This window comes from Terrapene carolina, unplaced genomic scaffold (assembly GCF_002925995.2).
Source record: "Terrapene carolina triunguis isolate 2854851 unplaced genomic scaffold, T_m_triunguis-2.0 Scaffold21, whole genome shotgun sequence".
Classification (NCBI taxonomy): domain Eukaryota; kingdom Metazoa; phylum Chordata; order Testudines; family Emydidae; genus Terrapene; species Terrapene triunguis.
In genome coordinates this window covers 35367600-35394659 of record NW_020664372.1, presented here as the reverse complement: position 1 = coordinate 35394659, position 27060 = coordinate 35367600, and the positions used below count along the sequence as shown (strand labels likewise).

General features: G+C 41.0%; 1 protein-coding gene across 2 annotated transcripts in view; it reads left to right on the top strand.

Moving 5' to 3' along the window:
* Positions 1–27060, top strand: part of RASA3 (RAS p21 protein activator 3) — a 248415-nt gene that overhangs the window by 52814 nt on the left and 168541 nt on the right. The window contains exon 1 of one of the 2 annotated variants that reach the window (XM_026647655.1): positions 3264–3428. The exons of the other annotated variant lie outside the window; for it this stretch is intronic. Within the exon in view, the coding sequence (XP_026503440.1) occupies positions 3374–3428 (55 nt within the window). The 5' untranslated portion in view covers positions 3264–3373. Of the gene's footprint in view, positions 1–3263; positions 3429–27060 lie in introns of those variants that run through there. 2 annotated transcript variants of the gene reach the window in all.

The following is a 27060-nucleotide window of genomic DNA, read 5'->3' as shown; positions in this document are numbered from 1 at the left end:
TTTTACATAGAGCGCTAATTTGAGCTAGCTCTGGGTGCAAAAAAGGTATGCTTTTACAGAAAAGACACAGCCGCTGTTGTCAAGTAGCTTGTTACCCCACCTGGAAATGAAGGAGGTAGGAGAAGTAGTGACTGTCTAAAAAATTTTTAAAAGGTAGCTACAGGGTGGACTGAACTGTCTGGAGAGTGGAACCCTAAGGACAGACAATGTTTCAGAGAAGATTTGAGCTGAACTTAGTTATCTTATTGTTAATGTATATGGTAACAAAATCAAATCCAGGAAGAGGGTGGCTTTGGACCCTTAATGTTGGAGAAGGCTGGGGGATATGTCTGATTATACAGGGGTTAGTTGATCATATTGTGTTCTCGGCAGCAGGCTGATCATTTTTATGAACAGCTCTGCCTGCTGTAGAGCCAATGTCCATGGCCTTTAGCTGGCTGTGTGGTTTGGAAACTCATGGATTCTTTGGGATGCAGAAGGCCCCAATAGAAGTATAGACACTCATCACAGTTAGATAATAACCTTAAATAGGGGTGGAGTAGTATAGTTAACAACATTAAGAATATTAATTTTTTTAAAATATTGTTTTGGAAAAAAGTGGGATTTCTGCATGCATGTTTGTAATGCTTATGTTCTGACTACAGAACATCAAGTATGGATAGCACTTTGGAAGGGGAAATGTCTTTGCAATATACCAAGCAGACCGCTCAAGCAGCCCCCAAACTCCTCTGGTGTGGCAGAGGATAAAGGAGGCCTGTTTGTTTCCCTCCAGTTTTTAATAGTTTGCTGACTGTGCATTCCAGCTGTAGTGGGAGCTAGTATAATTGGCAAATAGGTGATGGTATTGAGTATTTTGACCACTAATAACTGCAAGTAGCTTTTCTTTTCTCTGTATTTCACAGAAGACCACAGGTGGGTACAAACTTGTTGTGGCACAGTGAGCCACAAAAGCTCAGGGCCAAGTCATTCCCGCAGTTATCCTATGTAACTCATTTCACTTCAATGGGGTTGCGTGGATGAAAATGACAGCAGAATCTGGCCCCATAACTCTGTGTAAGAGCAGAGTAATGCTAAGCAAAAAAAAAAAAAAAAAAAGCATATATGAATTGTACTGTAGTGGCACTACTGCCACCTCTGGCCCTTTCTGGCACAACAGAGAAACACAGGAAATACTGGAGGAGTGAGTCCAAAACAACTCATTTTTTCATCACAAGAATTAGCATTCTAAACAAGACTTAAGGACTAGGCCTGCAAAGGTGATTTTTTATTCTGTGAAATTCCTAGAGGTGGGAGATGTATCAAAGTTGTGAAGTGAGGCAAATTGTGTCATAATATATTTAGCAAGTAGTATTATGCCCACCACAGAAAGAAAGAAAGAGAGGGAGAGGTACAATACATTCTTTGAGGCTGGAATAGTATTTAATGTATACAGCAAGGAAACAGGTTTCTTTAACTTGGTGTTTTCTATAGTACCTTTTACTGGGGTATAGAAGGAATTTCCCCTATTGCTAATAAATAACCATGCAAAGGTCTCTGAACTTGTCAATTTCCTTTTGGAATCTGCATCATACCTGCTTATAGTGCAAAATTGAAAAGCCTGAGAGATTTTTTGCCTCTTACCTTGCCCTCTACTCCTATTACAGCCATTGATTGTTTCCACTTACCATTTAAAAATATTGACCTCTAATACATATTTTTAAAAAACAAGAAAATGAATAGCTTTGTCCAGAATCACTTCAAGCACTTGATGGGACTGAATCACCAAGTTCTTCACAGCCTGTTTGAACTATTGTTCCTCCTCTTCCACAAGCTTCCTGCCTCAAGTGAGAATGACTGTCTGGGATTTTTCTTCTGTAGTCTCCCACCTATCCACTAGCTTCTTTGTGTGCTCAGGCTCTCTTCCTTCACCAGTTTTTTTTCTTCCCTGCCTCCTTTTTTCTCACTTCTAAAGCACATGGCAAGAATGAGGAGCTTAGCATCAACAGAGCCAGCTTTGGCATTTTGGGAGAAGGCCTACACAACAGCATTTTGCTGCCCTTGTCAAATGTAGCTGACTCCTATCCACCACGATCACACCACTCTGCACAGAGATAGCATAAGGTTCTTGGAGGGTTAGTGAAAGGATTTTTTTTTTTTTTGCGATACATCCTAAATTGAACTCATTCATTTTACACTGTATGTGTGTGTGTAATCTTTAGGTTGCTCCAGACTGCTGCTACAGAAGTGGGACCCAGCTGGTTGAGTTGTTCCCTTCAGCTGTGGCGATTAGTTTATACTATGAAAGCCCACATTTGCACAGAAAAGGACTAGAAACTTTTCTATTAAATCATTTATACTTCTTTCTCCAAATGTGGGGGAGATGCGGCAGCCAGCTGTTGGCTTTATGAAGCCCAACGCTCAGCGTCGAGCACTGATGTGGGTTGTGTTTCTTGGTCTGGTTTCACACATGAGCATGCGAGCATTAAAGCGGAGCTTCCTGCTGTACCCATGTGGTCAGGCAGGGTGGGATTTGCTGAGGACCAAATTGAGCAAAGAAACAATGTCTGGTAGTTTGCAGGTGGGCGTTACTCTGACTGATCGGGTTAACGAGATAGGATGGGGGTTTCCTCCGCCTTTGTTTGAAGGCTGGGTTTTAATCTGGGATCTGTGAACAGGCTGTGGAGGGGTTTCACGGTCAGATCACCCTGACTTTCTTTATGGCTAGATGGGGGAGAGATCCTGAATGCTTTCTTTTATTGTAGCAGGGGATGAAGGTTGAGAACAACTGCTCTGTAGCATGTCGTACTGGGTACCATGAGAGGGAGGATCCTGTGTTAGATGGACCCCGGGTCAGACCCAGTGGGGAGATGCCTACCTGGCGTGCACTTGGGAAGAGTAACAAACTTTGGATGCCCTCCCGAGCTGTCCAGTCCCCCTCACACCTGTGGGTCCCTTTCACAGCTGGGGTGCTACGCCCACCTTGCTAAGGGCCGAGATCGTGGCGGCAGTGACGCGGGGGTCCCCAGGCAGGTAGCGGGGCCCTTCTCCTAGCCCAGGCGGCCCCGGCCCCACTCGCCAGCTGTTCGGGGCTGTAACACTCTCGCTGTCTCTCGTTCTCTCCCAAGAGGGAGCGGCCTGGCCGAGCAGCCCAATGAGCGGCGCGGCCGGGCGCTCTGCTGGCCAATGGGGCGGCGGCTGCGGGGGCGGCGCTGGTCTCTGCGAGCCGAGCCAGCAGCAGCAGCGGGCGGGGGCTGCGCAGTGTGCTCGCCCGCCGGAGCCGCACAGCCAGCCTCCGACCCACCGCGGCAGGCGCTGCCCTCCTTCCTTCTCCCTGTCTGTGCGTCTCCGCGGTGGAGGAGCTTGAGCGCTGCTGGGAGCCAGGCTCGGCGGCACCATGGCGGTGGAGGAAGAGGGGCTCCGGGTTTTTCAGAGCGTCAGGATTAAAATAGGTAAGAGTAGAAGGGAGCGTCCCCGGCCGCCAACAAAGGGCGCGAGGGGGGCTCTTTGCAGCCTTGGCGAGGGCTCTGGGGCCGCGGGGCTGCAGCTTAAGTGCAGGTACCTTCTTGCACTGGGAGCTATAGTGCATTGAGGCTCCTCTGCCTCAGCCCCGCAGCCCGCCCGCCTGCCTCCCTCCCTCTAAAGCGGGTGCTGAGGAGGCAGCAGCCGCCTAGCTAGGCACTGTGGGATCCCGTTGCCTTTTACAGCAGCTGCGCTGCCTCATCCCTCCTAGCCGGGACGGCTCTGCATGTAGAGCGCTCTTCAGCCTGCCCAGCAGCTGCCCTGGCTGCTTCTTGTCCCTTCTGAAGTTTCTTCGCAAAGGCTCCGCCTCAGAGGGGCGATGGATGCTGAGAAGGACACTAGGGGTCTGTCCTGCCTGAAATGGGTTGGGTTGTTCCTTAAAATCGTGCAACAACATCCCGACTAGAAACTGACCAGCTGCAGCAGCATCTTTGTCAGTTACAGTTAGAAACTAAACAAAACAGCCTATCCTTGGACTTGTCTTTCAAACGCGCTCTTCCCCACCCCTCGCGTGTAAGTGCATTGGACATGGAGGATGCAAATCTCTGTTCTTTTAGATTCCTAGTCCCACTAGTATTGGTGACAGATTATATAATACGATGGAAGAACAACCTGGGGCATTATCTGCGTGAGCCCCAGGACTTGATTTTTGCTAAATTACACTGAAGAGGTATGAAGAACGGTTTGAAGACTAACAAAGCCAATCATCATTGATCCTGCTTTGAGCAGGGTGTTGAACTAGATGACCTCCTGAGGTCCCTTCCAACCCTGATATTCTATGATTCTATGATCAGTTTTGTGCATCGTTTGTTAAAACTGATGTGGAGAAATAGAAGGGCATAAAATGACTAGCAGTAGGTTCAACTTTAATAAGATTGTCATGCATCTAATATTGCTATTGTGGAAACTAAGCTATTGCTATGTGGCTGTTTTAGAAGGTAGCTCACTTTGTTTTAGAGATGCATTACTATTTTAGCTGCTGAGTGATTTCCAGACCACATTATTAGAAAGTAAGCCACAGATGTCACTGTGTGTTGTAGATTAAAACTCTCTCTGGTAGTGTTTTGAGTGTGCAGGGCTGTTGGGAAATCCCTTGTTTCCTTAACAGAATAAACCACTTCATTTTGAAGGGGAACACTTTTTGTTTTGCTTTTTTCTCTGCTATTTGGAGCAGTTGGGAGTTGGAAAGGAAGCTAAAGTGCCTAACTCCCACTGAGGGCTAAGAGAGTTAGATGCTTAGTTACTTTTTGTGCTTTTGAAAACCACTGTTGACATGTTGATACTCTTAAAAGCAACTTCATGCCTACCAACTGTAATGCAAGATAAAGTAAAACAAGTTAGAGAGTAAATCTCATTACTCAGGTAACAAAATGGTATTTCAAGGAGATGGCAACATGTTACCTTGCTGTTAGGATCCTTCCCTCATTAATCCAGTTACGCAGTAGCTTAAAATACAAAATTTGGCACCACTGAAATAAAAAGTTATGGTAACATGAATGAGAAGTTGTATGTGAATCCATCCAGAAAAGCTTATGAATGGGTCTATATAGTATGGCAGGGTGAGACTGGCTTTCAAGTTCCCTTGAAGGAGGAAAAAAAATCACGTTTAATGTCTTGTTGTGGTAGGTATATTAAAGGAGGAATTCATGGAATAGCAATATGTTGTAACTAAAGAAGTAGTAGTAACAGAAGAATTTCTATCTACCATTTTGCATGTAAGAAAAACCACTGCGAGTAGTATAGCATTGACTGGCATTCACTGAAGGGAGTAATGTGATGGTGTCATAACTAATTGACTGACATAATTGAAATATGTCTGAGTGACAGAGAAGATATAATTTAGCAACAACAGCAAAAGGTTTGAGATTAATCTGACCAAAGCATCTGCTAAAGTTAATCCCATTTCAGAATTTAATATCTGAACCCTTATTAGAGTAATTTTTGATTGATACTCAATACTAGAGTAGGTTTCAGAGTGGTAGCCATGTTAGTCTGTATCAGCAAAACCAACGAGGAGTCCTTGTCTCTAAGGTGCCACAAGGACTCCTCATTGTTAATACTAGAGTAGTGATTCATGGGCACTTATGTGTAGTTAGATACAGTTTTCTCACTGTAGTATGTGTCATTGACACTAGAATGCCTAACCTTTTGTTCCTAAAATAAATATCTTCTATCTGATGTGGTAGGAGTAACTCCAATAGTTCAGGTAGTAGAGTGGATTGGTATGCACATGAAATTTGACTTTTTAATCCAGTAGAGGGCAATGGTAAATGTTTACAGGAGCCAATTTGTTCATTCTGTCATTTAGTAGTAGTAATGTATTTCAAATTATATTAATCCAACATTCATGGCAAGAGTTCTTGAAGAAATACTTATATAACAAGTTTTGTTGAAATGTTAAACACTTCTAGGTCTTCAGTATGTTCTCACAGAGGTAAAAGTCATGTCAGCAAAACAGAGGTGGCAGGATAGTTGCCGTTTCTGAACTGACGGGAAAAAATTGGCATGTTGATGTTGTCTCAGTTCTGTTTAGTAGGTCTTGTGAAGTGGTTGTGACCTGCATAATTTTGCCAAGATGCTTTAGAGTTCTGACTTTCCATCTCAAAGGTGGAACAAATGGTCTTTATGTGCACCCAGAAGAAATAATACATAGTACTTGTATTGCATTCAGTCTTCATGAGTGCTTGGAATTTTTTTCAGATATCTACAAGCTAGAGGTAGACATGAAACAGGAAATGAGAGGCAAGTAGCCACAATCCACTTCCATCAGCTTTTAGGAGTGGATATCTCTTCATATCTATCTATCTTGAGGTTTTTGTGCCCGTCACTAGTATCCAAGTGGACTTCTGTTTACCCTTCCCTGGTTGGATTTGTTTACATTTTTTGGATATATAAAATATAGTTCATGGTGGGAAAAGCTCTGTCATAATGCTCTAAAAGTGACCAGACTCTGGAACAGTTCTAATCTTCTTTGGAAATTCATTTCTAAGCCAAATTTCTTTGACCAAAATCACTTAGTACTTGGTTTTGTGAGCTGTATTGTCCCAGAGGTGCACTTCTGTCATGTCATGGATGGAGAAATGGCCACATACAGCAGGGTCCTGACCTGCTGAGGACACTGAATGCCTTGAAATAGCAATGGAAGTGGCTTGTGAGATGGACTCGAGGTCTTGTGCTTGTGAATCACCATGGGCAGATCTTGTCCGGGAGGAAGAAATAGCGTTCCCTAGGAAGCTGCAGATGGAAGAAAGCATTAGTGGCACAAAATGTCAACTGATTGTCCAGGATCAATGATTGAGTTTAATGAACAGAACCACTTCAAGCCAAGTGGGGTGTGATGTCTTAGTTCTTTACAATGTTTCCCTATTTTGAAGAGGATCATGCTGGTCTTGTCTTGATTCAGCTTGAGCCAGTTGCTCTCTCTTTAGGACTTAATCTTGTGTGGACTTTGTGACATTCTTGTGATTGCATTGTTTGCATCTGTGGAGAATGACTTTCTTCTGTTTCCATGGCTGGCATATCATGAGCAGTGCAGCTGATTCTACAGATGATTTCATGTAGATATTGAAGAGGAGATAAAATGAGGTGGATTCCTTTGAGACACTATGAGTGAGGGCTTTTGGGAAAGAGGAGCTGTCACTACGCTAATTCTCCTTTTTGTGGTCCTCTCCATTGGAAGAACTCAGAGCCTGTCTGCTTTTGCTCATGGTTCCCCCTGATTAGAATAAAATCATTATTACAAGAAAGTAGCATATGGACAGAAATAAAAGGGCATTCATTTCCTTTGCTAAATATTTCCCTTCAAGGTCAGATTTTATTTGGCTACTTTTTACTGAAACTGTATTTTCACATTGTCCATCTTTCTTCATTGAAAATTATTTTTTTTACAGGAATCTCTCATACATAAACAAAACAATGTATCTTGTAAGACTAAACAAATGCTTCCTATAAGATTGCTACTTTGAGGAAGTGTGCAGCTCTGATATTTCCATGAGTCAGGGTTTCAGAACCTGAAAGGAAACAACATAAGACTTGTGGCAGATGATTGGCTGGAAAAACTACAAAGAGAGTGCTTCTGCTTGGCAACATAGTTACTGTTAATAATACTTAATAAATATGCTCTACTTAATTGCTACCCTTTTTTTCTCCTTTGACTCGTGTCATTTTATTACTTAACTAGTTTAAACTTTCAATTACAGAAATAAAAGCAAAGTACATATTTAGCACATTCAGCATTTCTACAATGGAAAGCTATAACCTGGGTAGTAGGAAAGAACAATCCTACACTGCAGGAATTACAGGCCTATGTTACGATGGAAGTTAGATTACACAATCATAGTGGTCCCTTTTTGGCCTTAAAATCTATGAACTTTAGTTTTAATAAAATACCTTAAATCTTGCACTGTTGTATCCAGGAGTGTAAAATTTATGCTATTCTCTTGATAGTATAACTTAGTGCTTTTGAGTGAGTGTTCAAAAATCATATGTAATAAAACAGAGTTCTCACAGTTGATTACCCTTTTATCTATAGGTTCAAATGTTGAGATTAGTCCTACAGTACTTCTAGAAACAGCCCCAGAGATATCAATCTCTTGTGAGAGGGCTGATGGATTGGGCCCTTCATTTGGAAGTCATGAGTGAAATAAGACTGGTTTCAGAACATAACTCACATGGGTGATTTCATTGTGTAACTTGGTATAGATGATATATCCAGCTCAGTAGTGAGTTAGAACTGAAACTCAAGAATGTTATAGTGCTCATACCGTGCCTGACTTTATATTAGCAATTTTCAGGAATACTGTAATGCACTTTCATATCTAGAAATGGAGAAGGGCAGTAGCATTTTAGAAATGATGCATTATGTAGCACTTTGTGTATGAAATGGGTCATTGTGGAAATAGTAAAGTCAACTAAATCTGTAAACATTGGATTAAACATTTTCTCAGCAAGTCACTTTTTTCCTTAATCTATGCTTTAAAATGATTATTGTGAGAAACACATACTATAAAATATGTCATTGGGTGGGGGAGAAGAATGATTTATTGATAAGTTGTTTCAAAATCAGTAGAGCAGCAAATGATGGAAACTAGGCGAAGCTAATTGCCCATGCCCAGATATTTTTAAGAATTCACAAGATCAGAACCACACTAAAATGTTAACAAGTACTACTGATGGTGTGTCAGGGAGGGGGTGGAGTGGTAATTTAAACAGCATTGCTTGTTGTTTGGTATGTTAGCCGTTTATTTAAGGTGTGAGACTGGATGATTTAAGGGGATTCATAGTAGATAGACTTTTTCATCTCTAGCTCACCGATTCAAACCTTGTTCAGCTTGATAGCAACCCCATTTGGTTGCTAACTTGTTATTCAGTGTGCTGTGTGAAAGGAATGGTGGTCAGCCCTCTTCCATGTGAAGAGAGCACTACCTACAATAGGCTGTTCTGACAGATCCATAAGAGAGTACAAGAGTTGAATGGATATGGAGAACAAACTACCACTTGACCCTTAAGGATGGCCCCACCACCTGAGGACTGAAGTAAATTATTAAGGCAGCATGGTAAAAACTTTACTCCTGTGGGTTTTTGTCCTTGCTATAAGAATAGCAGTGGATGCTAGTCTTCGGGGCTGTCTGTCTTGTACCTTTCATGGTTTCTAAATTAACTTAATCACATTTTGTAAAATTATACAGATCCTGCACATGGGAACAAAACCAAATATGGTTCAGTTTCTGGAGGGTGAATTCCTAATAGCCAAGGTTACTAGGTCAAAAAAACAGATTAATTCAGGACAGTAGGGAGTTTGAACATAACTTCCCAGTTTTTTTCTTTCTGGAATTAGCAGGCATGCTATTCTTTGATCCCATGGTCATGGTTAACTAATAGTGATTCTTCTTGAGTCTTCAGAAATATAGCTAGGTGACTTCATCTGGAGGCCAAAGCACCAAGCGTTCTCCGATGGCAAGAGCTCCATTATATGGCACTTGATATCCTAATCTGTGATAGTTTTCCAGAAAATGCATTTGTCAATTTATCATTGTACTGAAATAACTTTTTAGGATAGCTTTTATTAGTGGGAAAACAAATACTCTGTTACTGGGGTTATATTCAGCTCCTGTTACTACTTACTGTGTGCCTACAATTGTCTATTTTTGCGTTACTCTGTCTGATACTAATCTCCCTCAAGTTTCATGTGTCAACATGGGGGCTTCTCTCCTAGCTGCTGCACCCAGATTAATAGACTATTCATCCTGGCCATGTTCCCTCGGAAGTTTTGTTTCTTGTGTGACAACTAAGGATGGACAGATAAAGACTTGAAATCAGCTGCTGTGTAACATTGTTCTGGGCTACGCAAGAGTATTAAAAATCCTACAAACCGCGCAGGCAGGACATAGTCTCTAGGGCCATATTTGTATTAGATAATTGCTTATATATCATGCTGAGATATAGGACCTATGACAACTGTCTGATTACTGTTCCCAAATGGTTGGTTGATTACTATTAACAAGTGCAAAAAACCCCAAAAGTAAATGGTGTAACTTTGGTTATAACTTTGTCATGCTAACAAAAAAAATTGCATTGTTGCACTTCACATGTTAAGTGATGTTTCTCATGTAAAAGCAACTTCATAGTTAAGGCTGCAACTATGCCACATTAGAAGAAAAAATCCTTTGATGAAAAGAAATGATTGGATAGGTGTGTGTGAGGTAGGTACATTTAATTAATATTTATGATTCAATGGTGGGGTCATGGGGCTTTTTTCTTCCTCACTCTGGCCCAGCATTGCCCACTAGGCTATATAAAAGATGATTCTCTGTTAACTGCCTTCTCCTAATTAGATACTTCATGATGATGATGATGGATACAGCAATTTGTTGATGTATACTCCTCCCCATCCCATTCAAATGCCTGAGAGAGAGATCTGGCCAGAAGTCTGAAACAGGGAAATAAACATTTTTAAGGGGTTTTCAAATATGGTTGGCATTTTGCAAGCAGCAGCAAAGTACTTATCACAATAACAAGGAATGGAGAGAGAGCCAAAACTTTTTTAAAAGTATTATTAAAAACTATCATCTTTTGACTTAGTCCTGACCCTACAGTAAAAATAGAAAGATCTACAATTAAAAAAACAACCACCTAAAAATACCCATTGATGTGCTATATTGCTAACAGCAGGATAAACAGGCAAATCTCTTAGATTTTACAAATGAAAACAAAACGGCATTATAGAATCCTGAAGGGACCTTAACTCTTCTCTCCCCCCCGCCCCCAATTCTCAGGCTAATGAAGGATTGGAGGTCTCACTCTGATCTCATTTACTTTTGTAAGTTGGGAATAAACCAGTAGAAGCCAATAGCAAACATTGGCTTGAGATCTGAATGGTCTCTGGTGAATTGATGATTACGGCATTTGATCTCTTAACCCAGTGATATTCAGACTGAGGCTCTTGAGCTGCAAGTGGCTCTTTAATGTGTGTCCTGCGGCTCTTTGCAGCACATGATATTAAACACCGTGCAGTTTAATTATTAACCAATCAGGAGGCTTTTACTATGTTGTTAACCTATTGTAGTTGATATAATAATACTTGGTCAGTTATTTTGCTGTGAGAATGTGTGTGTGTATGTGACTAAATATTTCCCCATCATATTGTTGAAATATGAAAATATAGTACTATGGTAAATAAAACAATGAATTCACACTATTGTGGCTCTCTTGGGTAATGTCGATCGCTAATTTGGCTCCTGAACCACTGAGGTCTGAGTATCACTGTGTTAAAGGGAAGGAAGATGATTGGTGCTTAATACGGACACCCTTACTCTATCTTCCATTCCCTCATGGAAAGTTCCCTATGTGCTGTATGACACTCTAGCTGCAACACAGTGATATTTCCCAACATGAGGGGAAGTAGCAGAGGTGGTGGAAGTAGATGTCCTGGAATGAAGGGAGAGGCATGTTACCCATGGTCAAATTCTAGGAGAGCTCTCTGGGGGGAAGGAGGGAACCAAGATATCAAACACTTACATTGTTCAAAGGGATCTGGGGGTCATAGTAGATCACAAGCTAAATATGAGTGAACAGTGTAACACTGTTGCAAAAAAAGCAAACATCATTCTGGGATGTATTAGCAGGAGTGTTGTAAGCAAGACATGAGAAGCAATTCTTCCGCTCCACTTCACACTGATTAGGCTTCAGCTGGAGTATTGTGTCCAGTTCTGGGCACCGCATTTCAGGAAAGATGTGGACAAATTGGAGAAAGTCCAGAGAAGAACAACAAAAATGATTAAAGGTCTACAAAACATGACTTATGAGGGAAGATTGAAAAAATCGGGTTTATTTAGTCTGGAGAAGAGAAAACTGATAACAGCTTTCAAGTACATAAAAGGTTGTTACAGAGAGGAGGGAGAAGAATTGTTCTTCTTAACCTCTGAGAATAGGAAAAGAAGCAATGGGCTTAAATTTCAGGTTTAGATTGGACATTTGGAAAAATTTCCTAACTGTCAGGGTGGTTAAGCACTGGAATAAATTGCCTAGGTTGTGGAATTTCCATCATTGGAGATTTTTAGGAGCAGGTTAGACAAACACCTGTCAGGGATGATCTAGATCAGAGGTTCTCAAACTGTGGTCTGCAGACCACCAGTGGTCTGTGAGCTCCATTCAGGTGGTCCCTCTAAGGCGCACACCTGGGCGGCCACACATGAGAGAATGAAGGGCCACCCACCTAATTAGTGGAGCCGTGTAGGCGTGGCTCCGCTAATTAGGTGCCTTGACCCTGGAGAAGATGCACATGTATGGTGAGGTGGTGGCCTTGGGGGAATAGGGGGTAGATGGAAGGGGGCGGTGGGGTGAGAAGAGGGGGTGGGGGGAATTTGGGACGTGCAGTGCTGGAGTGGCCAGAGAAAGAGGCAACTTTCCAAGGCTACTGTGGTGGGCGAGAGACCCCCCCCCCTTTCCTTCCCAGCCCAGCTCGATGGCTGCAGCAGCGGGGGAGACCCTCCTGTTTCACAGCCCCAGCTCGGGGGCTGCTGTGGAGGGGGAGGGAGGGCACATCCATGGTATTAAAAAAGGTAAGACTATTGATATTAAAATATGAGTTATGTGCTTTTATTTGTATTAAGAATTTTTTTATATAGTGCTTTTATCCAAAGCACTTTACAATAGTTAGCTAACGGTACAAACAACATTTGGAAAGATCATTAAGTGGTCCCCCAAGACCCTCAGCAATTTTCAAGTGGTCTGGGGGGTGGGGGAAAGGTTTGAGAACTACTGACCTAGATAATATTTAATCCTGCCATGAGTGCGGGGGACTGGACTAAGTGACCTCTCAAGGTCCCTTCCAGTCCTATGATTCTATGATAATGACTTCGGACTCCTAAAACTCAAATAGCAATACTACAGCATTAAGACATGATAGGGTATGTGTTAGTGGTCTGTTTAATGTCTCAGGGAATTAAGACATTCCAGACATATGTTAATGAATCACTATACCATGTGGTATTATGTCTTAATGCTATATTTTAAATCTACTTTCATCCATTTTGTGCTGGTAATCAAGGAGAAGCTTACAGCAGTTTTCAAACATCATTGCATCGCGATCCCCTTCTGACAACAAAAATTACAACACGATCCCAGGAGGGGGGACCAAAGCTTGAGCCTGCCCAAGTCCTGCCACCCTCCAGGGTGGGCGGGATGGGACACAAAGCCCAAGTCCCATCACCCTGTGCAGGTGGGCAAAAGCCAAAGCCCTCGGGCAATGGGGCTTGGGCCGCAGGCCCCAGCAAGTCTAACACCAGCCCTGGCGATCCCATTAAAACAGAGTTGCAACCCATTTTGGGGTCCTGACCCACAGTTTGAGAACCGCTGGCTTAGTATGTGCTTTAGTGATGACAATAGGCTGTATTTTGTGAGACTGAAGTTGAAGAGAAAATTGTACATTCTGAATAGTTTTTTAACTTTTTCTGCTTTGTACTAGCAATTTATTTGATCATAGTGCATTTTAAAAACAACTGCTCTGTCATCAGTTCTTTAACAATGTCTTTAATTTAACGTATGTAGTGGAGATTGATTTTAGGCTCCAGTTATAAGCTTGATTTATTTTCAGCCCACACCTAATCCCCCCCGCCCCAAAAAAATAATTTCCCTGGAATTTCATATGCCACATCTTCCAACGGCAGAAGTTTTTTGGGGAATTTTGGAAAAGCCTAAGACTTCTAAAGTTATGGTGTTCTGGTAATTCCTGAATTTCACTGTTGGAAATTTCTGTTTGTGGTTCATCTAATCTTCAAAATGTCTTGGCCTAGGAACTTGAAGTCCTTAAAGTGTTTTTTCCTCAAATAAAAATGTTTAGTATTTATGCAGTTTTTGGAAGAAGATACTCCAACTGTTGGGTGGAGGTTCCAGTTTTCAAACCTTAAGTGTCTCTTGTTTTCATATCCGGCTAATTAGGCTGAATTTGAGACCCCGTCTGCCAGCTTTCTCCCTTTTCTCACCTTCCCAAATCCGATGTGGACAGAGGGAAGAGGAGGGGAAGGTCTCTGCATAGGCCCAGAAGCAGCAGTTCCTTGAAATCCATTTACTGAGAGGAGGAGAGCTGAGCAGCAGGAGAGGAGAAGAGCAACCAAGGATTGTAGCAAGAGGGAGAAGTCTTTTGGTAGACGGAGGTGAATGAGTGGACTGGGAGGAATCTGTTAATGTTTTCCTGGGGTGCGGGGTGTTACTGATGGATTTAAGCAATCACTGTGTAGTGAAATACCTACTTTGCATCAGATATGTAGAGTTTATATGTAACTTCTTTCATACATACTGGAAAGTTCATTGTGGCATTTTCTTAAATATCTGAAGTTTGGCAAAAGTTTTTAGATTTTTTTTTTCCTTAACTTTTGATATTCACTTGAGCTAAACAACTGGGGGAAGGGGGGAATAACTTTGTATTCCAAAAATATCCTATTTATTCCTAGAATAGTCAAGTTTTTTTTGTTTTTGTTTTTTATTAAAGGCAGAATAGACAACTTCTAAATCTTCTTGCACCAACACCACCTCTTATGAAATATAAGCTGCTTCTGTCACATTTTAGCGTGGATTTATTTCCTCCTGAAGTCAAGGCTATACTTGGGCTTCTGTCACTGTACTGCTACTCAAGAAGATTTCAAAATCAGTCTGGAAGGACAATTTGCTTTAGAAGGGCTGATAGCATATTTGTGTGTTCCTGTTTCAAAAAGTGAACTTGCAAAATTCAAGGCATTAGGTTATATAAATAGCAGGCAGAGCTTCAGGAACTCATGAAAGAGTACTTTTCCTAACCGCCTTATGAATACTACACACAAGTGGGTTATTCTGTCAGTGACAGTTTGTGAGTGACTGGTTTTGTGTACATTAGCAAGTTGTTTCTTCTCAAGCTCTCATTAAACTGAATTTTTCTCCATTAGTCTTTAAAGAAAATAATGGTAACCATCATCTTCAGTATATTTTTGTACTCATCTGTTTATAATTTGCATTAGTAGGAAGTAATTTCAGTTTTAATTTTCCAAATGTAGAAAAGTTGGCAATTTGCAATACTATGTTCTCAAATGTGCTTCTTGCTATGACAATTTATATAACATTTACATACAAAAACCAATATTAAAAATGCTGCTTAGATTGCAATGTCAAACAGTAGAAAATTAGGAAATGCCAAATTCATGGTTTCTTTTGCAGCCTTAATTCTGCCCCTTGTGCAATGACTCTGACTTATGGTGTTAAAGTAACAATTTGGCATAGGATGGAAAAGACTGATGTACTACTACATCAGAGTATTTCTGAAAACATTAATATTTACAAGCTACTTATAGCTTATTTTACTTTTAATCAAAAACTCCCAGAAGAAAACAGAGTGGTGGCCTTCACAAGGCTTTAGTTTGATTTCTTGCTTGTATTTCCCAGCTGGTGTTGGAATACATCTGGAATCTATGAAATTCCTTTCTTTGTTCATCATTTCCTGCTTCATTCAATGCTGTAGTGTGGGGTTCTGAAAGCCTATTTCTCTAGGCTTTAAAGGTGTATTCTTCTAGCATTTACTGACTTTTTAGTGATCAAGTTTTTTGTGTATTTTACGGTATAGTGTGACTGTACTGCTAAACTTCTAAAATGTGCTGTTTGAGTATTCCGGTCAGAGTTGGCCTCCCTGAGTCTCTGGCACTAGTTCAGCCTACTACAGAGTGTTGAGGAGGAGGGAGGCAGAAAAGGGAAAGAACAGAATCTGCTACACGGCATGAAAGCTGCCGTTCTGAATGTCTCTCTAACCATAGAACGTGTGTGTGTGTGCGCGAGAGAGACAAAATTCAACCTATTTTGTAGGAAGTATGGAGTGTTACTTATTACCGTTGCTTTTTTGGGTTCTAATTTGGAAAGATGGTAACTGCCATAGAATAACATGAGTACAGCATTGAACAGTTAATTTTTAAACACTCTTTTTTGAGAGCATGAATGAATGCTTAAATTGTGTGAGTCTCTGAGTGATCCAAAAACAATGTTCAGTTTAGAAAAGTGGATGCAAAGCTGTAAATTATATTGTTACAGAACTAACACCCACAAAAAAACCTTGGGACTGCAATTGTTTTGATTGACAGAATGCAGTCTTTATTTTTAGTAATACTTTTAGTTTTTTTGCTGGCAAAACATCTACTAAAGAACAATATGCCTCTATTATGAATGCTTATATTCTCAGCTTCTGACTCTGAATATTGATGGGTAACGGGATCACACACTGTTTCATAGTGTGGACTACATCTTAATAACAGGTGCCTTGTGAACAGTTCCCTGCCTATTCATTACTGCACAGAGTAGCGCCCCTCCTCTTCCATTTCAAATTGTGTAATATCTCTGTGAGAACTACAGCCAGTGCTTGCACGGAGAACTCAATATTAGGGAAGTATTTATTTTATTTTTAGCAGATAGAAATGAGGATGGGAGCCAGTACTGCCAGCTCTCCACAGACAACATTTGGAGAACTGCTGTCTCCAGCTGTCTTTTTAACTTTATATCTCTATGAATTTTAATGTATTTTAACAGCAATCCTATATCATTGGTTACATTAAAAGGCAAATACAGCAGTCACATTATACTTAGTGATAATGTATGCAATCCTTTGAGGTATAGAAAGTATTTTCTCTTGCAACGTATGCAAAAGAAGTTCTTTAGCTATGCAATATCAGAATCTTAAAAGTAGGTAAGTGACATTCTTCAGTTATTGGATGGTGGTGGGGGAGCATGGGTAAAGGTTACTCTTGGTACACTATTCTTTCACTTAAACAACAATAAAAGCCCTGATCAAAATGACATAGGGACAATGATCATGCGAACTGGGTATGGTGTGGAGATGGCACTGGCTTCAGTGATTGCCTATAATCACAAACAGCTCAAAGGTGAAAATATATTAATGCTGCTTGACCATCAGTTGATGTGACACAGCTGATCCTGTGGGGAGATTGTGAGAAGAAGCTGACTGCCATGCCAATATGATGAGGATGGATACATGCCTTTACCATACATGCTTTCTAGTGGATAATATTGTCTCTCAACTATCCAGTGTCTAAGAGTGGAACATTGCATAAAAAATATTGCAAAAGATGTTGAGGTTTCAGACCAACCAAGGGGGAGAGGAAGCTGGAGCCCTTCACCCCAGAATAAATAATAGCCCAGAGCAGTCACCTTGGATGTTGGAGACCCAGGTTCAAGTCCCTGTGGTGAGCTCTGTGCTGTATTTCTTTTTTGGGGGAAAGAGGGTATTTAGTGAAAGGACTATTGCTGGAGGTGTAAAATGCTTTCTGGAAAGGAAGATGCTGATACTTTAGGGGCTACTCTAGGTCTTCCACATTGATCTAACTTCTAAAACAGCCTTTTATTCAGCTTTACTGTGGGCTCCAGGAACTGATCAGGGGTTTATAGACTTAGCCATAGACAGTTTAATCTTACTGCTCTCAGTCTGTACTCTACAGATAACCCAGATGGGATGGTACAGTCTCATACCATTGCAAGGTATTAAATAATGATAGTTTGTAAAATGAACTAAGTGGGCCAAGTCATACTTTTCAGGTGTCACTTTTCTCGATTCATTAATTGTCTAATTTCAGTGCTAAATGAGTTTTTCCAGATTGAGAAATATGACTGGACATATGGCATTAGTCTGCCTAATGACTCCTTGAATATTTATATTAACTATTTCCTCTAATGCTATGTTATTTATATTCATGATCATTTTCAGCCTACATTCCTAAGTTTACTGGCAAACCTAGAACTGATATTTAGAAATTATAAATGTGTGTATACACACCCTCTTACCCTCCCCCCCCCCCCCCCCCCTCCCCCCCCCCCCCCCCCAAAAAAAACAAAAAAAAACTGTTAAAAGAACATTATTAAGATTGCAAAGTCAATCACTCAAAAGCCAGGATGCATTATGATAGTATGGGATTGTGTAATTAAAGACTATTTTTTTCTCCAACAGGACCCTCTACCTCAATCAGTGCACGGCATGGGCAGTGCTCATTCAATGAGCACCTATTCAATACCATATTTTGTTTTCTCCTCAGTGTTCAATGTGTAGCCCCCAGGCCTTATATACTGCACACTGTTCAAACCCTGCTCTGAGCACAGAATTATAACTTTTTCTGGGGCTTTTCCATGGTGCTTATCTCTGTTATCGAAGTGTTCATAAACATTACTTTATTTTCAGAACATCCCTGTGAGATGAGGGGGTATTAGTTCCCCATTGTAAAATGGAGATGAGGCACAGAGATTGATTTAAAAAAACCCCACTAATTTTGTGTCCCTAACTTGATGTATCTAGGACCTGATTTATCAGAGTACATAGCACTATATAGCACTTCATATGTTCAAAGCACAGCTCCCATTGACTTCAGCTATACCTGGGATTGCTTAGCTCTTCTGCAAATCAGGTCCCAGGGTCTCAAGTCAGGAATTCAGAAAAATGAGAAACACAGCATTAGTGACTACCTGTAAAAAGTAAAGTGACTTGCCCAGTGTCAGACAGAACTCTGTACCAGAGGCAGGGATAAAATCCAGTTCTCCAGGGCAGCATTCAACTGCTTTAACTAAGAGACAGTTCTCTTCCTACCATCCCCCCTGCCTCATTCACTACACACCACCTCACCTTCACAACAAATGAGGCAGAGGTCCTCCAGACAAGTCTCCTGTAGTACACAACCCTGATTAATCCCCAAAGCAGGTCCATTCAGTGCCCTGACTGCTGAAGGGAATAAAATAGCATTTGATAATGTCTCCTGGCCCAGTCAGGCCCAGTCTCTCTCTCTCTCCTCTCCCCCACTTTCCTGGCTTCTTGTCCTCTATTTGGTTCAGGCAGCTTCTTCATCCAATGCTCCTGACCCAGAGCAACCAGGAACTGCAATTGCAAGGAAAGTCCTGCTTACTCCCAGGCTGCGGCGGTGTGGACAAGATCTTTGGGAAATTAAGCTACAAAGCTCTAACAAGTGTCTGAGTATGTAGAAACAATACCCCCCCCCCAAAGGCTTATAACTTGGCCAGATTTGGGCATATTTTCATGAGGATGCTGAAAGACCGATCTTTAACAAAAAGGCCACGCTACCAAATTTCAATTCTCTGCTCTGACTTGCCTTTCTATGGAGTGTTTTTGCATCACTACATGTTGCAACATCCATTCCCTCACTTCTGCAAACTGACAGTATTTGGTACTTTTAGTAGTGCAGTATCACCTACAGACCCCAGTCAGCGATCAGGTTTATTGTGTTTGGTAAGTATGCGCACATAATAAAGACAGTCCTGTATCACTTTTCAATATTACAAGGTAGTGAAGCAGCATTCTAGGTTTTATAAACGTAATAACATTACAGGCTCAGCCAGTCACCTTACCAAAGAGCTCTGGGTCATTTATATTTGAAATGTAACCTTTTGCTTAGCCTTGGTACGTGCAACTCTTTTGAAATATTTTCTCCGCATCTATCTACATAAGAACGGCCATACTGGATCAGACCAAAGGTCCATCTAGCACAGTATCCTGTCTTCTGACAGTGGCCAATGCCAGATGCCCTAGAGGGAATGAACAGAACAGGTAAACATCAAGTGATCCATCCCCTGTCGCCCATTCCCAGCTTCTGGCAAACAGGGGCTAGGGACGCTATCCCTGCCCATCCTAGCTAATAGCCATTGATGGACCCATCCTCCATGAATTTATCTAGTTCTTTTTTGAACCCTGTTATAGTCTTGGCCTTCACAACATCCTCTGGCAAGGAGTTCCACAGGTTGACTGTGCGTTGTGTGAAAAAATACTTCATTTTGTTCGTTTTAAACCTGCTGCCTATTAATTTCATTTGGTGGCCCCTAGTTCTTGTGTTAGGAGGAGGAGTAAATAACACTTCCTTATTTACTTTCTCCACACCAGTCATGATTTTATAGACCTCTATCCTATCTCCCCCCCCCCCCCCCCCAGTCGTCTCTTTTCCAAGCTGAAAAGTCCCAGTCTTTTTAATCTCTCCTCATACGGCAGCCGTTCCATACCCCTAATAATTTTTGTTGCCATTTTCTGAACCTTTTTCAAGTCCAATATATCTTTTTTGAGATGGGGCAACCACATCCGCACGGATTTATATAGAGGCAATATGATATTTTCTGTCTTATTATCTATCCCTTTCTTAATGATACCCAACATTCTATTTGCTTTTTTGACTGCCACTGCACATTGAGTGAATGTTTTCAGAAAACTATCCACAATGACTCCCAAGATCTCTTTATTGAGTGGTAACAGCTAATTTAGATCCCCTCATTTTATATGTATAGTTGGGATTATATTTTCGAATGTGCATTACTTTGCATTTATCAACATTGAATTTCATCTGCCATTTTGTTGCCCAGTCACCCAGTTTTGAGAAATCCTTTTGTAGCTCTTCGCAGTCTGCCTGGGACTTAACTATCTTGAGTAGTTTGTATCATCTGCAAATTTTGCCACCTCACTGTTTACCCCTTTTTCCAGATCATTTATGAATATGTTAGATAGGACTGGGCCCAGTACAGACCACTGGGGGACACCACTATTTACCTCTCTCCATTCTGAAAACTGGCCATTTATTCCTACCCTTTGTTTCCTATCTTTTAACCAGTTACTGATCCATGAGAGAACCTTCCCTCTTATCCAATGACTGCTTACTTTGCTTAAGAGCCTTTGGTGAGGGACCTTGTCAAAGGCTTTCTGAAAATCTAAATATACTGTATCCACTGGATCCCCCTTGTCCACATGCTTTTTGACCCCCTCAAAGAATTCTAGTAAATTGGTGAGGCATGATTTTCCTTTACAAAAGCCATGTTGACTATTCCCTAACAAATTATGTTCATCTATGTGTCTGACAATTTTGTTCTTTACTATAGTTTCAACCAGTTTGCCCAGTACCGAAGTCAGGCTTACCGGCCTGTAATTGCCAGGGTCTCCTCTGAAGCTCTTTGTAAAAATTGGCGTCATGTTAGCTATCCTCCAGTCATTTGGTACAGAAGCTGATTTAAATGATAGGTTACAGACAACAGTTAGTAGTCCTGCAATTTCACATTTGAGTTCCTTCAGAACTCTTGGGTGAATGCCATATGGTCCTGGTGACTTATTACGGTTTAGTTTATCAATTTGTTCCAAAACCTCCTCTAATGATACCTCAATCTGGGACAGTTCCTCAGATCTGTCACCTAAAAAGAATGGCTCAGGTTCTTCCTCACATACTCAACCGTGAAGACCAATGCAAAGAATTCATTTAGTTTCTCCGCAATGGCCTTATTGTCCTTGAGTGCTCCTTTATCATCTCAATCATCCAGTGGCCCCCTGGCTGTTTAGCAGGCTTCCTGTTTCTGATGTACTTAAAAAAAATGTTGGTATTACTTTTTGAGTATTTGGGTAGCTGTTGTTTAAATTCTTTTTTGGCCTTCCTAATTATATTTTTATACTTCATTTGCTAAAGTTTATGCTCCTTTCTATTTTTCTTATTAGGATTTAACTTCTAATTTTAAAAGGATGCCTTTTTGCCTCTCTCTGCTTCTTTTACTTTGTTGGTTAGCCACTGTCAAGGCTGATTCCCCACTCTGGCACTTCGAGTGCAGAAGGTGGGGGCCCTCAAGGATTCTAAAAATTAATATCAAAGGGGTAGCCGTGTTAATCTGGATCTGTAAAAAGCAACAGAGAGTCCTGTGGCACCTTTAAGACTAACAGATGTATTGGAGCATAAGCTTTCGTGGGTGAATGCCCACTTCGTCGGATGCAGGCTTGTATTAAACTTCCAAGGTTACAGCTTTTCTCTGACCTTGGATGGGTAGATGCTGCCACCACCCAAGTGCGAGAACCCAGGAAGGCACACTTGGAATTTCTTCCTCTAGGGTACCCTCAAGCCCTCTCTCTCTCTCACACCCCCACACACCCACGCCCCCCTCCCCCCAGGGAGGAATTGGTAGCAAATCCGAAGGTAGGAGGCAATTTGGATGAATGTGATCATGAATGATAGATGTTATGATTTTAAGGAAAGGAAGGAGTGAGAGAAGCAGAATCAGGAGAATGGACTTAAAAAAAAAGCAGACTATAAAAACTCAGAGAACTGATAGTAAGGTACTATGGGAAGAAAATCTAAGGGAAAAAAAGTTCAGGAGAGCTGGCAGTTTCTCAAGGAGACAGTCTAAAGGCACAACTGCAAATTATCCTTCTGTGAAGGAGAGCGCGCACCATAGGGCCCTCTTACTATTCTTTCTATCCAGGAGCTCTTTACGGAACTGAAAATGTAAAAAGAATCCTACAAAAACTGCAAATGTCGATGAGTCACTAAGGAGTCATACCAAAGAACAGCACAAGAGTGTAGGGACAAAATCAGAAAGGCTAAGGTACAAAATGAGTTACGTTTAGCAAGGGATATGAAAGGCAATAAGAAGAGGTTCTTTAAATACATTAGGAGCAAGGGAAAGATGAAGGAAAGTGTAGGTCCTCTACTTAGTGGAGAAGTAGAGATAATAACAGATAACCTCAATAAGGCGGAGGGGTTTAATGCCTATTTTGCTTGAGTCTTCACTAAAAAGGTTAGTGGTGACCAGATACTCAACACAATTAATATTAACAAGAAGGTGGGAGGAATACAAGCCAAAATAGGGAAAGAACAGGTTAAAGAATATTTCAATAAGTTATATGTATTCAAATCTTCAGGGCCTGATGAAATCCATCCTAGAGTACTTGCTTCAGGTAGTTCCTCAATCTCAGAACTGTTAGCAATTATCTTCAAGACCTCAGGGAGGATGGGTGAGGTTCCATGTGGACTGGAGAAGGGAAAACATAGTATCAATCTTTAAAAAGGGAACCCCAGGGATTTTTGACCAAAAATAGCTCTGAGCACCCCCACTATAAAAATTATTCCAGCACACCTGTCTGGGATGGTCTAAGTTTACTTGGTCCTTCCTCAGTGCAGGGGGCTGTACTTGATGGCTTCCTTAGGTCCCTCACAGCTCTACATTTCTATGATTCTATGAAAAAGGGAAGTGTAGTTACAGTTATGGGGAATATTGCTACGTGTTGTGTAACACAGTAACTGTGGCAATAAAACACATCCTGCTGTATGTTACAGCAGCTAAATTTCACTTTTTTGCAGGGAGTGATTTATTTCATCTTCTGTAGTTACTCTTAGTTGAGAGGATCTGCAATTTCAGAAGTGTGTTGTTGTTTTTTTAATGGAAGGGAGAGGGAATGGGGCTGGAGGTGTATGTGGGGCACTAGATAGCACTTGTGATTGACTTTTGGTTACTTAAGTTAATGGTGATGGATAACTGGACTGTTGAGAGAGTTAGAAGAAAACTCTCCCTTAAATATAAACATTTAACCCTTTCTGCTGTTTTTTGTCTTCCTCCATCTTTTTTTTCTTGCATTCTGTGTGGTTTTCTTTCACCCCCTCCGCTTAGTTCTTCTGGTGTCTAGTTTTCATGCAGCAACATATTTTAATTAATTATTTTATTGCCTCCTTTTTGCAATTTGCAAATCTTCATTTTTTGGTGTATCTGATGCCCATATTCTTATTCCCCTCTCAGCTGTCCTCTCTCCCCAGTATGCCAGTACTGCTCCTCTGGCCAGCAAGAGGAAGTTGTTAGGGTAATGCAAGGTCTCAGTCTCTCTTTCTCAGCAGAGTGAAACTGGTAAGATTCCACACGTTTCTCTCCATTGCCTCTGTGGGAGCAGCACAAGAGGGGAATTTTACAAGTGTATGGAGAGGGGGATGCATAGAATGTCCATGATCTTAGGCTAGAGGTTAACCCCTGTGTGCAACCAGTGGGTCTCATTAAGACCCAGAAGTGGGGTGAGAGAAACCTGCTCATTTTGGAGTTTCTTGCCTCTTTGAAAAGCAAGGACATGCCCACATAATAGTTCTTAGCACCATTACTTCTTCCCCAAAGGAAGGTAAGTATAATGATCTTTGTTTAGATGGGAAAGTGGAGGCATGGAGAAGTAACCTGCAGCAGGTACGCTATCTTTGACAGAGCTGGAAATCCAGAGCTCCTGACTTGTATTCTTTTCCATGGACCATACTGCCTCTGAGCTATTAATTTAATTAATGGTAGTTCAGAATTTGAAGAAGAAAATGCTCCAAATTTATCTACCACTCCCAAATTTGAAGGCACCCCCCCTCCATATGTACAATAGTGCATGCATGTAATTTATAAAATGACTGTGGTAATATGTCATTTTAAAAATGACATAATGGTAGAGAGATCTGAATAGACAAAACAGATATTTAAGCCTAAAAATTTAGTGAAGCATGGCAAATAGGATTTAATTTGAGGGAACACAGCTAGAATTTACTCCTCATAATGTTATATCCTTAAATCCTCATTAGGGAAAAAACTAGAGGAAGCAGTTGTTAACAGTATAATATTTGTGGTTTGGGTAGGTTGAAATGTAACTTAATAGTACAAACTGATTTAAAGAATTCTGGTCTGAATTGAGTAACTTGGAAGATCTAGCCCCAGAAAAATGGGAAATACTGAAGGATTTGTAGTTTGTTGTGAATAATGGCCACATTCTGATGAGCGATTCTACCACAAACGATTATGTGCATAAAAAAAAAAATCTATGGCATGTGTGCTGTAGATCCCTATTGCATAGCAGCAAGTGCTGCAGGATATTGGTGATGTGAATGTGCTTGCTTGTCTGAGATCACAGGCTAATAAGCAGTGAGATTAAGTAGGGACATAAGGAATAAAAGCAATTACCCTAAAACACTTAAAAATTATGTTGTAAAGAAGGTAGCAGAGAACCTGACATGAAACTGGGCTACTTAGAGGTGCAAAATAAAATTCTGAACATCAAATCCAGAAAACATTTCTGTTAGGGAAGGTTTCTTCTGCTAACCACTTCAAATACTGCTAGAGCCACAGCACTGCAGCATAAATGAATTAGATTAGAAACCTTTGTTTGGACTGGTTTCAGAGTAGCAGCCGTGTTAGTCTGTATCCGCAAAAAGAACAGGAGTACTTGTGGCACCTTAGAGACTAACAAATTTATTAGAGCATAAGCTTTAATAAAGCTTTCAAGAAGCCCACTTCTTGGGCTGTAGACCACGAAAGCTTATGCTCTAATAAATTTGTTAGTCTCTAAGGTGCCACAAGTACTCCTGTTTTTGTTTGGACTGAAAGATACAGCAACAAGGAGGAAGTGGAGAGAAGCTTAAAGGACACATGTATCTGGCAAAGTGGCTCTTTCCTTCTGAATATCTTTTAGTTTTGTTAAGTTGTAATATTTATTGAATATAAATCTTTTCTCTGTGCTGCTTATAGTTTACACCTTCTGGTGGTAACAAATAAACAGCTTCATTTTAGATACATTAGATATATCATTGTGGTTAAGAAAAAGGCTTTACAAAAGAATGGAATTATTTGACAAGAGGTGTATGGGAGTTGGGGAAAAGGAGACTTTCGCATTCTACAACTTCCTACCCATCCTTACCCTTTTCAAAAACATCTCTGTTTGTGTAAAAATAAAGCACACGCATCTGTCAATGAATACAAGAATCAGATTATTTTAGCTAATTATTTTGTAAGGGTCATTTTCTTTAGATGGTTAATTTAAACTTGCGAGTTACTAATGGGATTTCCCCTGAGTATTGGGGAAAGTAAACTGTCTAAATGAAAAGGAGACAGGTTTATCCTTTTTCTCAATATATAAATTAGTAATCCTATTGACTGTATAAACTAAAACAAAAAGGTATTGTTAAACTAGTGCAGCAGTTCTCAAACTGTGGGTCAGGACCCCAAAGTGGGTTGCGACCCTGTTTTAATGGGGTTGCCAGGACTGGTGTTAGACTTGCTGGGGTCCGGGGCCAAAGCCTGAGGGCTTCAGCCTGGGTGGCAGGACCAGGTTAAAGCCCCCCCATTGAGGCTGAAGCCCTTGAGCTTTGGCTTTGGCCCCCCCGTCGAGGCGGTGGAGCTCGGGTGCGTGGGCTCAGGCTTTGGTCCCCATTCCTGGGGCTGTGTAGTAATTTTTGTTGTCAGAAGGGGGTCGCAGCTTAAAGAAGTTTGAGAACCTCTGAACTAGTGCTAATGTGAGAGGTGCCGTAGGAGAGACCAGGTGGGTGAGGTAATATCTCTGATTGGAAAAAGACAAGCTGTCACACTTTCACAGAGCTCTTCTTTGAAGAATTGGCCTAAAACATTTTTGATCAGCAGAAAAGCACAATTGTCTACTTGGTTTTACTGGGGTTAGCAAGATAGCTGTGGTTATCTTCATAGTATATTTTTCTGTCACATGCCCTCATGTCTGCACTATAGTTACCACCACGGCCGCAGTGGCAGACATGTGGCAAGAGCAGAAGATATTCCTTGTATTTGGGAGTGAAGCTTGTAGATGATGAATTGGAATATTTGAGTTACTTTAATGTTCACTTGCCATAAACAGAGGAAGTGGTGATTCATGTAGTCCTTCTTGATACTCATCCCTTTCTGGCTGTGCATCTCTGAGACTGTTGGCTTGCTTCAGGTTGTGAATGTTTTGCACAAAGTGACTGCTAGGTCACAAAATCCAATCGCACTCTGCTACTGGAATGTAGAGCTGAATGACATGATAGGGGTGGGTGGGGGAGAATATTTAGGTTCTGTGGTATTTTTTTTCTTCACTATCCATACATTTTTTCACCATTTATTAATAATCATCCAAGTAATCCTAGAAATGGGGTAGTAATTGTTGAACAAACTATTCAAAGATAAAAAAATCAAACTGTTTTTAGTGTTGTGAAGCACATAATTTACTATGAATAAAACATGGACACTATTCCAGACTCTTTACATTTTACTTATTTTTGTATTCATTATACTTCGAAGAATTAGCACCAAAACAAGTTTGTTGATGAGTGCACTATTGAAAAGGATAAAAATCTTTTTATCTGCATCTGAATTCTAAATGTAACAAGCAACATAAACTGCAAAGAGACACTATCCCTTTGGGTGCCCCATCAAATTGAAAATCACATGTCTGAAAATTTGGTACCTATTATAGTTTTTCTCTGGTGCCCTTTTAAACATTAACTGGGCAGCAGGGAATCTCTCTTT